The sequence below is a fragment of the Phaethon lepturus genome, unplaced genomic scaffold, assembly GCF_000687285.1.
Source record: "Phaethon lepturus isolate BGI_N335 unplaced genomic scaffold, ASM68728v1 scaffold9800, whole genome shotgun sequence".
Classification (NCBI taxonomy): Eukaryota; Metazoa; Chordata; class Aves; order Phaethontiformes; family Phaethontidae; genus Phaethon; species Phaethon lepturus.
Window position 1 is genome coordinate 96,453 of NW_010514015.1, and position 13,642 is coordinate 110,094.

Below are 13,642 nucleotides of genomic sequence, written 5' to 3' on the forward strand. Positions count from 1 at the left end.
ATTAAATAAACAAAATAAACCCCAAAACACCAGTTACAGAAGACCCCAGGCTTTAGATAGTATTTCTGCAAGCACATGAAGAACCATACAAATGCCCCTGTTCTTGCAATAAGTCAAGAATAAGACTTTTGGGCAATTATCTTTATAAAACGCAACATTGAGTACAGCAGCATATTTTCTTTGAAAAGATTAGGACACCAAAGGCAACCATAGAAACTTGAAGAATACATTGTATAGTTTTTACCACAAAAACCACCAAACAACAAAACCCCAAACCCTTTCTTTACAGTAACTACCCAAGATTAATACAATGGCCTTTGACTCTAAGGATTAAAAAAAAAAAAGACAAGACACTTCAAGACAGAGTTACAGAAAGTAACACATTATTTCATATATATATCTTTTCTCTTTCTTAAAAAGCATTAAAAAAACCCAAACTAACTCATACTCAAACTACTTTTGGCCTTCATTCATCCCCATAATCTAGAAGAACTGCTTTCCAAAGTAAAACTCTTCTACTGATAAGCACACAAGCATGGTAAGAAGTGCCAGAAACTGGTGACAAAAGTGGAACTGCCCAATCATGCAGCCATGCCATGCTAAATCAGTGACTCGCAGGAAATAACTACTTTATTTCAAGAGAAGGCTAAACATTACAATTTAAATCAAACAGTGATCAAGGAGTAAAATCTTTATCTATTCAACAGTGTTACTGCATCCAATGGGGCAGAGGGCTTGCCTACATTGATTTAACAAGACAAAGCCTTTCTTCTCCTGCAAAAATCTCTTTTATAGGAATAAGCCTTTAAATGCAAGCCTTCAATATCTGAAGGTGCTACAGTAGAATGTGAGAAAAACAGAGAAGGTTATGAAACTTATCCTAAACAGCCGAAACATACAAAAACATTCTTTTAATGTGCAATCTTTGTACGACTGCTGGCATCTTTTTCTACTATGGGTGAACCAGGGGAAAAAAAGTTGGTTTACAGCAGCTTGTATTCTAATGTTTACTACCCTTTGTTTGCTGATACACTAGGCTTCCCCCCCTCCTCTATTTTCTGCATAACTGGACTACTCTGAACTAAATGCACAACAATATATTGATTGTAGCTGCAGTTCCAAAATTGTACTGCAGCCATTCAAGTAGAATTTCTCAGGATATTGTTGCTTGTTAAAAAGGACTGAAGTATAAAAAGTGGCTTGGCTCCAAAGATTCTATTACAACAGACATTAGTACTCCCTATGCATGCATTTTTTGGTAATACATACACCTAAAGGCACAGTTTCTCTGTACTCAGTTATCAAGTACAGAGGTATAACACTCCTTCTGAGAAAAGTAACTTCTTTCAAAAAACAATCAGAGTGAAGTGGACAAAAAGTGGGTAGAGAATTATTGATAACAGCAGCCCTCAAAGGAGCAGATTGAGAAGCCTCTCTTCCCATTACCAAAAGGAATTCAGTAAACAGAATCTCACAAACACCTGTGAAAAGAAATCTGCAAGTTAACTGCAGACTAGCTTCAACAAGTTTGCATTTCCACCCTGGATAGTTTTTTTAGAAATGGATACAAAACTAACTCAACACCTACTTGGGGTTGGTTGGCTGGCTGGTTTTAGGTGGGGTTCCCCTCCCCTCCCCTTACTGGGCAGGGAGGGGGTGGGCGTGCATGGTAGAGAGGAAGAACATACTTCCTGCACACTGTTTTTAAAATTACACAAATACCTCAAGAGAACTTAATTATCAAATCTCCTTTGATTTCAACAAAAAAAAGAACAGACCCTATCATACGATATACATACAAGAAATAAAATAATAAAATTTAATTTTTCTATTTAGGTTGCCCAAGTAGTACAGAAAACTACTAAGTTACCAGCTACTAAACTATTCTTTGAAATATAAAACCAAGTCATGCTGGTAGAAGCATTTCTCAAAACTAAATTAACTAAAAAATATATTTATCATTAACATGCAAATTAAATTGTTACATTTGTAGTGAAAACTAAATATTGTGGAAGTGGACAACACTGTACATGCCACAATTTCAATATACAGTATTAAATAACAACTAAAGAACAGAAGGTAAAAAGTATATGACTTCCTAGCATTAAACATCAAACAGTAGTATCTCCTTTTTAAGTCAGTATTAAATTAGCAGAGAAACCACTTGCTGTTACGGTAGTCTGACCCAGAGAAAAATTCCAGAAAATAACATGGCTTCAAACATGGCATATGTTCTAACAAAATCCTTACAAATAAAATATAAAAGGAGCCATGTATTCAATATTTAGAAAATTACCCTAATGCAGTTGCATACAGGCTTACTGCCTGGTTTTCTTTAGTACAGAGACTTAATTCTGGAAGACAAATTCCTCAAAGAGGAATCTAGTCTTCCAGTTTCTGCATCAAATAAATAATTTTAGCCTGCATAGTGGTGTTTTGTTTTAGTTCATATTAATTGTTATATACAAACAAGCACAATAATTTACTGGGAATTTCAGTTAATATTATTATACAGTAGTTTGTAAAAAAATATTTTTATATTCATAATTTTTTATCAATGTCATGTAACTTTTCAAAATTTACTATTTCCTTTGTACTGCAGAAAACACTCTTAAAACTTAAAGGAGATTAAATCACATTTCTAAGTAAGCATTCAAAAATAGTAAAACCAACTTTTGATCTGTGACCTTTTAATGTCACATATGAAGTATAAAGTTTAAATGCATGATAAGACAATCTTATAATAGAAACACTGTCATGTACCGGCAGAATTCCCAGCTATATCAGGTTGCATAAAACAGAGATATAACAAAGCAGCATCATGTTTCTGGCTACCACCATGGCAATTTGAATCCAACTAATATGACCCACAAGTGATTGATATCCACTTTCTACACACTAAGTAACAGACAGAGAAAGATTAGGGTTATAACTATACAAAGTGTTAGCTTATTCACCATTCATATTTAACACCTAATTTGTAGCTCTGAAATTGTTCAGAGCACTGGAGATTGTCTGGAGTGCCTCTCACATTCACACCACTGCAAACTGGTTCAGTAATTTTGATTGCATGGGTTTTCTTTAACCATGAAGAGATTAAACAAATGAAATCCCCAAAGAGACTTGCTTATTTCTGCAAACATAAGTGGGGAAAAATAAACTGATGATAAACTGATTTCTATGGAGTATGAGTTCCAAACACCAAGCCGTAACATCCTAATATACTATTGTTCTACCACTAATAATTGACTAGTTTGATGGTAGTGCTTTAACTGCTAGAAGATGTAGGTAGAAGGGCAATATCACAAAACATATCTAGTGATTGAAATTTCCCTTTGAAGATAGCTAGTGAGCAGAAAGACATTCTCCCAAACTACAAGGAACAGAAGCTTAAAACCAATGTTTCAACATAAAAGAAAAAAAAAAATCCATGTCATGTAAGATTTCTGAAGGGAAAAGAAAATGAACAGACTTGTGGAGAACTCAGAATAGAGGAAAGACAGGACAAATATATGCTAAACAAATAGTCACCCAAGAAGTACAAAGGCCAGCTTGAATTAATTTTAAAATGGACCTGGCTTAACATGTTAATATAAACAATGTTTTAACTCTTGAAGCATCTTAAGCCCTGCATCTCATAAATTTATTAATAATCACAACCATCTTTCAACAGTCAGTACAGCAGCATCAACCACCTAACTTTAAAAATCATCCTGTAAGTAATTAAATGCTTTCCACTTACGCTGCTATATTAGGAGAAAAAGAACACAACTTGCCATGAGTTGCACACACAATCCTACAACTTGAATGAAGAAAAAATCCCACCACAATTAAATCAATTTAAGTTCACCAATTAGGAAAAAACAGAAGTATTGTTTTAACATTAAACAAAAACCAAACATGAACATGACAACTGAACTATATATATTAATCCACCTGTGTTTGTACTTGCCTAGCAATACTTTAGCATCTTCCACATCAAAATCTCCATCTCCATCAGCATCATATATGCCAAGCTTGCCTAGAAATGCGAAGAGAGGAAGAATGGAGAATTAGGGATTCAGCAGTTTGTTTCCAGCACAGTGCTTTTAATGTGCAATGGTTGACTGTCAATGCTAGGTTGTTACCATATTACTTTTAATGATTTAGCTATACCCTTCTTAACCACATTTTAAATAACCTGGAAAATATTACAAATATTTTAAGTTTCTTTCTGCATTTCCTAGACTTTACTGAACACAAGTTAGTTCCACACGTTTACTTTGGTGCTCACAGATTTAAAACAAATCTGTAATTAAGTGATGCACTTTATGTGAACATGCTTTGCTTAGAGTAAAATTTAAGTTTACAAGGAATGTTCAACACATTTGAGGGAAAAAGAAATAACAAAACACGAACTAATCAAATAATCACCATTTATTTTCTGATTATATGCTTCTTGCCCTTCTAAATTCTCAGAAAAAAAAAAGATGGGTATATAATTTTCAGTGCCAAGTTAAGAGAAGGTAAGCAACCTACTTCCTGGACAAAGGAAAAACATTCATAATTTTATCAACACCTGTATAACATTCACTACAGGCAAAAAAAGTTGACCATCTTTTTATGGGTGACTAACACAGACTTCTCACTTTTCTTTTTCAAACTGCACCTCTACCAGCCCTAAGTATCTGCAAAAGTAGAACCCAGTTTATATTTGAAAAGAATTTTTAGCATAGAATCATGGTATCAGGATTTGAAGTGTCCTGGGATCACCAAGCGAGTAGAGCGCTATCTAATTAGTTTTGATAAAATTCAGACATAACTTTAATAGGACTGAAACTCTGCACATTGTTTGCAGAAGAACTCTAAATCCTTCTAGTTTGCCAGTTTATTATTACACCTGTCCTCCTCTAAATGGAGGCAGAACTCAATTGCCATTAAAATAAAAGAAATATAGTTCTTAATATGGTACTTAGAAAATTATAAAACAGCTTTGTGGAAGAAAAAGTTCAGACTTGGGTCTAGAATAGACAAAAATAACTCCATTACCACTGTATGGAAGAAATCAATTAGAAAGGATCTTTATCGGTTTATGGTCAAACACAAGAGGCTGGTGGAATAAATATAATTCTCTAGCAATAAGAATTGTATCATCTTCAAAACCAGGAAGAATGAGACAGATATGAATTGACCGAGTTTCATGTCATTATAGAAGAATAGTAATTCTCTGAAAAATCAAAAACACAAAAAAGTAAACCAAAATTTTTAGTCAAGGGATGGTAAAGCAAGCTTATTTCTCTAATATCCTACCTTGTAGGACCTCTGACAAGTTATAACGGAAATCCTTTGCTTTGGCTGCATGCATGGTAAAAATATAGAAACCATTATTTGCATCACTAAACCAAATTAAGTTTCAAACCAGAAGCTTCTCTTAAAATCAGTCCAGATCGAAAAATTATGTACCAACAGATTTGAAAAGCTGTAAAGGTTGTAAACCCAGCAGCTGCAAACGTGCATGTTGAATCCTACAACATTGGGGACAACAGCTCTACCTATGGGCACATATCTTGAAATTTGAGACATTAATTTTCACCCTTAGATATTATATTAACAGTACTATCTTAGCATTGTCATATTGAGATACAGTTATTACTGTTATAAGCTTAAAATTGATGTCATTCAACAGCTCATTCACAAGACAATGACTGATCAGTTGTCCTGACTATAAGCAACACAGTCCATCAGGGGAGTGGTAAGATCAGCTGCCCACTTTCAACCACTGTTGCAAGTTTCTGAGAGCTTATACTGAAACAATGTATATTTAGCTGCCATTTCAAGTTAAATACCGTATACATGTCACAAAGAGATCCAGCTCTATGCTTGGAGATTTCTTCAATTCTTTATTGAATGTGGTATGTTAATAACTTTTTCCAATCTTATGAGGATCCCATTTTAACACCATAATAGAATTCAGCATTGAAATGTACTTTTTGAACTACATAGCCTATTCTTGTCAGGTAGGTCATTTACAAACACCACAGTAGTCAATTCATCTATCTAGAAATTTAAAAGTGTCCATTTAATGTATATCATAATAATTATTAGAAGCATCTTAAGATTTAAAATTCTTACCTAGAACTTCTTCATAATCTACAAGTTCGAACCAGACAACTGCTACTGATGTCCAAACTCCCAGCAAAGCAATTACCATAAACCAGGTGAAAAATGAGCTTCCAGAGAGACCTTCTTTCTTTCCGTTCTTGCCTCCTCCATGCTTACTCTCTGTTAAAATAAGGCAAATAGGAAAAATGGATTTGATAAAAGTTAGAAAGTTATGGTTGAGGATATAATAAATCTTGTTTGTCACGGCTACATAGAATAACAGACATTTAAGTAACACTTTTTTTTATTATTTGGTTTGGTGGGGTTTTATTGTTTTGTTGGTTTTTTTGTTTGTTTTGTGGTTTTTTTTAACTTTAACTGTTTTTTAACTTTAACTGTTACTTTTCATATTGCTGTGAATTACGGCGGGAAGCTCGACTATTATCTAAATAAAAGCCCTATCACCAACCAAACACCAAAAACCCACATGTAATTTGACTGAATAACTTAGTTGGAAATCCCAACTGTCCTCCCCTTTAGCGTGTACTTATACAGTGCTCAGCCTTTTTGAGCTGCTCTGCATTTATGCCACCAGTTCTCAAACTGCCACCAGAGGGCAATATGAGGGAAACAGTTTGGAAGAAAAGCGTTTCTTCGGAAGCAAGTTTCAAAGCTGGTTGAATTAGCTCATGGAATCAACATGAAAATTCAAATAGCTTAAGAAGGCTCTGAAATCTAAACCATATTAAGGGTAAGACACAAGTTCAGACTCTCTACCAACTAAAAATATGACACAGAGGCAAAACGCAAATCACAGCTTCATTTATAACGGTACATATGGAAGATAAGTTATAAACAAACCACTGGGAAAAGACAGACCTCAACGTAGCATATGGGTATAGGGTTTCAAATAGGCATCACCCACTAGATAAGACATAAATTGCTCGGTCCATTGCTTTAGGATCATTTTAGGGAAAGAGACAGACATGTAGTAAATAAATATGCATCCATAAAGATGCCTGTGGCCTTTCTCCAAAGCTCAAGGTCTACTCTTCTGCCTCTTGATACTACCGCTGCAAGGCTGGCATTTGGCTGCAGTTTCATGTCTACCAGTGTACTGCACTTTTTTTCCTTCTAAGCATGAGCCTTTGCCCGTTCAGCCACGATCGGTCACATTCAGTCCTAGTTATTGAAGTAAAACCACTTCTTACATGTTTTGAAATACTCTAGGAACTCTGTCATGAATATTATGATAATATAATAAGGTAGGCAGTTAACTTTATCATACTAATTGCAAGTAATATTTGACGTATTTATCAACACTGATCATAGATAAAGACAAAAAATACGCTTAACAGCTAAATATCAACATGATTGCTTTTTAAAATAAAATGGAGTAGCTCTGAAAGATGAGTAATGAGAGACTGGTGACTGACTGACTTCTTTCTGTAATAGGTATTATACAGAAGTACCTTCAGACCCTGCTTGCCATCAGGTTCACAGCCGTAATAAACTAACCTTTTATTACATACATTGTGCTATATAGAGAGTTCAGACCAATAAAAAAACCCTCACATCAGCTCTCACTCAGCTCAGCATTTTATTGAAAAAAAAAAATTATTTTACCAAGACTACTCCATACAAATATCAAATACCAACTATTTTGTTTCTTTGCTATATTAAACATGAAGTTGCCATGGTATAGGCTGTCCAATAATATTCAGAGAGAAACCGAGATGACAGCCTCATATCAGGCATGTATTGTTTGCTACTCCACAGTACCCTAATTTCGTATGTGCAAGGTCCATGTACATAACTTATCATAACATCTCTCATGTGAAAGATGTACAGGTAGCCTGAAAATAGAGGCAAAGACAAGCAGTGTGTGCCAGTAGGTTCAGAAATATCATCAACTGTATATGAAAATTATTTTAAGTACACTTGAGCTGGAAATGTTAATATTCAGAAATAAAAAATTATGCTATGTAACAGCAGAACTTAGCTACTCCTGTGATCCAATGCAGTCAATGGAAGCTTTGTATGTATTTAAGATGAAACCTTAAGGCTAAAAACCTCTTAAATTATGCCAGGTTACAACTTTGTTCTAGAGCAAATTAGGTATTAGAAAAGGCAAACAGGAAAGAGAATCTTACTTATTCATTTACCTTAGTGTTTGCTACTGTTTACAGCTAGTTGCCTCTTAAGATAGATATAGATAAATATATCATTCACAACAGTCACAAAGATGTATTTTTATGCTGTGGCTTCTTATGTTACAGGAAAATTGTTTTCAGAACTCTTGAAAAATTCTGCTAAGAATTCAATCACGGCAGCTTGATCATGCAACACTTTGATATAAATGAAAGTTATGTAACATAAAATTTACCTATGGTCTGCACAGATAACCCTACACATAGGGTCAGAACAAAACATTGCAAGGACTGACACTGGCTCAGAGCTCATTCCAGACAGTTAATTCTCAATTCAAGCCCTTTCCCTGCACATGCTGCCAGCCTGTCAGAAGTAGGTCACTTGCCATTTCTGGTAAGCCTGTGCTTACACCACCAGATGTCTTTATGCAGACATCAGAAAGTCTTAAAGTGTGCTCTATTCCTCCACGGCAAATCTTTACAAGTCCTATATCTCACCCACCCTGCATTAAGAGTCACACCTAGATAAAAACGTATGAAAACCTTTTTCCTTTTACTTCAGCTTACATTAAATACACCTAGTAATTTCACATACTCCAAAAATAACTTTAAAGTCAGATATTTGAAGACAAAACAATATCTCTTACGTCAATGTGCGCTCTACTCAAGAAAAACTAAGTTACAGTTAACCACCTGCCATAAAATCATGAAATACCTCTACTCCAGAGAACATTTAATCAAAGAGAAACAGAGGCAGCCTGTAACACTCACTCAAACAGCAAGCTGGCTAGAAAACACCAACATACCACAGTAAGCCAGTTATTTTGCTGATTACAAAATCAGACATTGCTGGTATTTGCAACTACACATTTTCCATTTGTTCACAAAAAGGTTAGGATTATACCTGTGTCGTCAGCCATAACATTAGCACTTGATTTCCACAGAGAGAGCGAGTGTGTCGATATCTCCAAAAACTAACGCTGAAGGCAGAATAAGAAATGACTTATCCTCACTGTAGTCTCGCAACAGAAGCAAACAAGTTTCCTAAAGCCAGCTCAGCTGGAACCCGAAACTGGACCCAAGAGAAACCTCTCCTCCACATCTATTTTTAGAGCAGTTATCCTCAGGAGCTAAACGCTTTTCAGAACTCATATGGCAATCTAGTTCTGACGACAATCAAATTCACTTACTCCTCCTCACAGAGCATCCTGGGTAGTTGATCCTTTCCCCTCCCCTTAATCCCCCAACATCAAACAGCAGCGAATGAAACCAAGCACGTTATACTGTAGTATTTTTGCTGCAGTGTATGCCTCAGTGCCTGAACTCTAAGGACATTAAATCCATCAGCATAAACTGAAACACAAGTCTGGACACAAAGCTTGCCTGCTTGAATTTGTTAACTTGGCCCTCGCCCAAGAAACTTTCTCCATGTTGGCACACAGGCTTCCCAAGTATCCTGTAGAGACTGGTCGTTTGAAAATTGCTAGCTACTTTAAGAATAAAAGGCAGTTAATTTCTAAAATGTAGTTTTGAGTCTTCTGAAAGAATTACTTGAAATCAACCACAAGCATTCTTGCCAAAGAATTTTCAGATCAGAACTGTTCCCCTGGTACACCTCGTATTTGTTTCTAGCAGACCCAAAGGAGGGTTACTGACAGTTTTGCCAAAGCAAAGCCTGTTTCCCTAGAGTACAATACACCACATGCCATAAAGGTAAACCAGGCAAAATTTCTACTGCATATTTGTTACAAGTAGCAGAGGTGTTGATTTTGCTTTATTGCCTTCCCTTTTCAGCAAGGACTAACACTAACTCACCTGACTCACCCCTCCTTTAAATTCTGACAATATGCACACTACTGGTGCAATTTAAAGCTAACACAAATGATTAATGATCAGCATACTCTCTTCTTCTTAAGGGGCAGAAACAGAGGAAAAAGACCATTAATACACTATTCAACTTACTTACATCTTCAATTTTAGCAAACTATTCTTTTCCCACTGCATTTAAAACAAAAGGCCACTCCTTTTGGGTGGAAGACAGAAGCAAACTCGTATCTTATTAACTGCAACCCTAATAAAAGCTTTAGGATCTAGCATTATGCCCTTCCTCCCCCACACTTCTTTAAATAACATGGCCATCAGGTAGATGTAGTGAACAGTAGACTGTTGCAGCTACTTTGAAAAACAACATATACCTCCTGTGGTTTTAACATCCAGCAACTAATCTCAAATGCACTTCCAAATTCCTAAAGGGAGAAAAGAAGTGATAAATAACACCCTGATGAGTTTAAGACTTTTCAAATAGATGTAAAGAAAATACAGGCAGTTGATTCCATAACTAGGTATCTTAACTATTGTTAAAGCCACTTTAAGACACCAAACAGAAAAGATGCTTCAAGAAAGACCTCCCGACTAGTACACTTCTGTACCTTACGTGAAGCACAAGCAATTTAGAGCAAGATAGGAGGAAAATTTAAACAAAGGATAAAAGTCACCAAATATACAGAGAAATCAACACCTTACTAAGGGAAACAATTGTACATGCAATTATATGTAGTCTATTGCATACAAAATCTATATTGTTTTGACAGGCATTAAGATTAGGCAATTTGTTGTAACTTCACTCCGGCTGCACCTGCATTTGCAGATACAAGATCTTACTACAAGTGGGTTCATAGAGCATACAACTGACGCTGAGAATCTAAAGTCCATATTACAGGTATTTTAAGGGAATTGCTCCGGACTAGATCTTAGCTGGCAGCATGCCCATAAGTGGTTGCAGCATACCTTTCTATTTCATTTCACTCAAACCTAAGTAAGTATATTTAGGGACAATGGCACAACGAATAAAAGCAAATCGAGTGGAAACACTCCAGAAATTAACTTCAAATGTACACTCCCATTCTGAACTAACACATGTATGTTGACCTTTAACCAAGTACCAACAGCCTTATCTTGTGCCTTTTAAAAAAAATCAATTGATTGTACGAACATGTATTCCCAAGAAAAGACAAACATCTTCCTTCCTGAAAGGGGAGGCTACAGCTAAAATGGAGAAACTCTTCAGACTCATCAGAAGGAAGATGGACCAAAGGGCCACAAAAGTGATCATAAACCCCCATGAACAACAAACGTTAATGCACACCTTGAAAAATATAGCTTACACATGTATGTCTCTGAATGCTATAGTTCAAAATACCAGAAAACATAATTTTGGTTAGTTTTGTAAAAAACGAAGGTTAAATCAAATAGATATTTAAAACACAATTCAAGATTGGAATAGTTAAGTCAACAGCACAGACTTCTTGTGAGGTCTTGTTCTACTGTGTTCAAATACTGTGACTGCACGTTAATCTGTTCATTCTTTTTTGAAGCAATTCAAATTGCTTCACTAACATTCAAAGTTATTATTCTTCACTTGTATCACTGTTTCAAATCTAAAAAATATTTTCAAGTTAGTTTTGCTACAACTATGCACTCCATGCTATTTTAGTTAATTTTAGAAAAGCGTAATTGACAATCAAGACTGGCAACATTAATTCCACCTGTAGATCACTACCAAAGTGCAAGCAAAGAAGCTTAGAGGAAAAGAAATGTCGACTATGAACCCAAACTAAAAGCAACAAGCCTTATAAGTTTTTGTTATGTGTCTAATTATTTCCCACAACGGTGCATTAGGAAGTAACATGCAAGCAATTATGGATTATCACATGGAGAAGGGTGCACACCAGCAGGCAATTACTAGAAATCAGAAAAAAACAGTAAAAGGAAAAACAACAAAACACTAACCTCAGAGAAATATATAAAAATTGCAGTTCAGAAATAAAAATTATCAGCTAGATCATAGTGAGACTTTAGAACAAGCTCATTTTAAAAGCAAAATGCAGAGCGATAAAAAACAGATGCGGGAGAGAAGTAAAAAACTAAAATAAGTTACAGTAGAACTGTTCTACAACGAATAGAGCTGAACTAGCAGCTGGCAAAGACAGAAAACAACCTCTCCTGTATCAACATGAACTACTAGCACTTCATTCTTTTGCTAAATTATCCTTTCCAATATGATTAACAATAAAACAACTGTTGCAAGCCATTCTCAGTAATAAAATTGTAGTTAATTTTAAACAGTTTTTACACAAAAGTTTTTTGGGTGGTGTTTGTAACAAGTATTTTGAGTACAATATCTATTAAAGGGAAGTTTATATCATTCTCTGTTGACACTGTTTCCCCCCGCCTATTAAAATACAAACTTTCCCCCTCTCATTACTGTGAAACAGGTCCTCTATGTGTATGCATATATACACACACTTTTTGTGACATGCATTTTGAAATCTAGACTCAGTAAGCATGTGTGTTGAACTGTTCCATTCTCAGAACTCCACACAGCACAATGATTGCAAATGCAATCGTGGTAAACAGATTATAAACAGAGATAAAACAGATTTTAATCTTTAATTTTTATTCAGTGTACCAAGGGTGGAATAATATACTTTCAGATGGACAGATCTGAGCTTTTGATGTGCTTTTACAAACTCTTTCATTTTGTAAGGGTGACATAATTCTCTGTAAGTAAAGTAAACGGAGAGAAAACAGTTTTTTTACTACAATACTTATGGTATCACTTATAAAATATTCCAACTGTAAATTTTCACAAATATCCATACTCAGAAATTTTTCTTTGTTTTACAAACCATCATGACATCAGAGTCTTTAGAGACAAGATCTAAAGTTTAAGATAAAGGTTTACTTTTAATAAACTCAATATAAATTCTTTGTGATACAAAATTGATTTTTCCTTTTGGCATCTAAGAAATCTTCAGCACTGCAAACTTAATGGAAATTAGGGGGAATATGTTTTTTTTAATTATTATTACTCTCATTAAAAACTAGATCTCTGCTCTGCATTTTATATAATCTAATCTACATGGTTATAAAGATACCTGTGCATATTATCAAAGGAATTTAATAAACTAAATCAGAAACTTACTAGTTAGGAACAAGGAAATGGATGGAACAGAAAAAGAGCTGTAAGTTCAAAGAAAACACTAAGACCAGAAATTGAAGTTGAAATAATAAATTAGCCAAATGAAAGGCAATTTTGGCTGTCCTGCTGCCACTTCACAGATTTTTACTTTAGTGTTTGAGGAACTTTTCCTTATTCCAAATATAATCAACCCTCACATAAACCTTTAAGGTCCTTAATTTTCAATCCCTACAAGATTAAAAACACTGGCACAGGTTGCCCAGAGAGGTGGTAGATGCCCCATCCCTGGAAACATTTAAGGTCAAGTTGGACAGGGCTCTGAGCAACGTGATCTAGTTGAAGATGTCCCTGCTCCTTGCAGGGGGGTTGGACTAGATGACCTTGAAAGGTCCCTTCCAACCCAAAGACTCTATGATTCCTCATAGTAAAG

General features: G+C 35.2%; 1 protein-coding gene across 1 annotated transcript in view; it reads right to left on the reverse strand.

Annotated features, from left to right (window-relative positions):
• The window catches only part of ASPH (aspartate beta-hydroxylase), a 95,524-nt gene extending 86,373 nt beyond the window's left edge, over window positions 1–9,151 (reverse strand). The window contains exons 1-3 of the mRNA XM_010291727.1: window positions 9,136–9,151; window positions 6,112–6,261; window positions 3,953–4,021 (exon numbers count right to left, since the gene is read on the reverse strand). Coding sequence (XP_010290029.1) covers window positions 3,953–4,021; window positions 6,112–6,261; window positions 9,136–9,151 — 235 coding nt within the window. The remainder of the gene's footprint in view (window positions 1–3,952; window positions 4,022–6,111; window positions 6,262–9,135) is intronic.
• Between the last annotated feature and the right edge of the window lie 4,491 nt (window positions 9,152–13,642).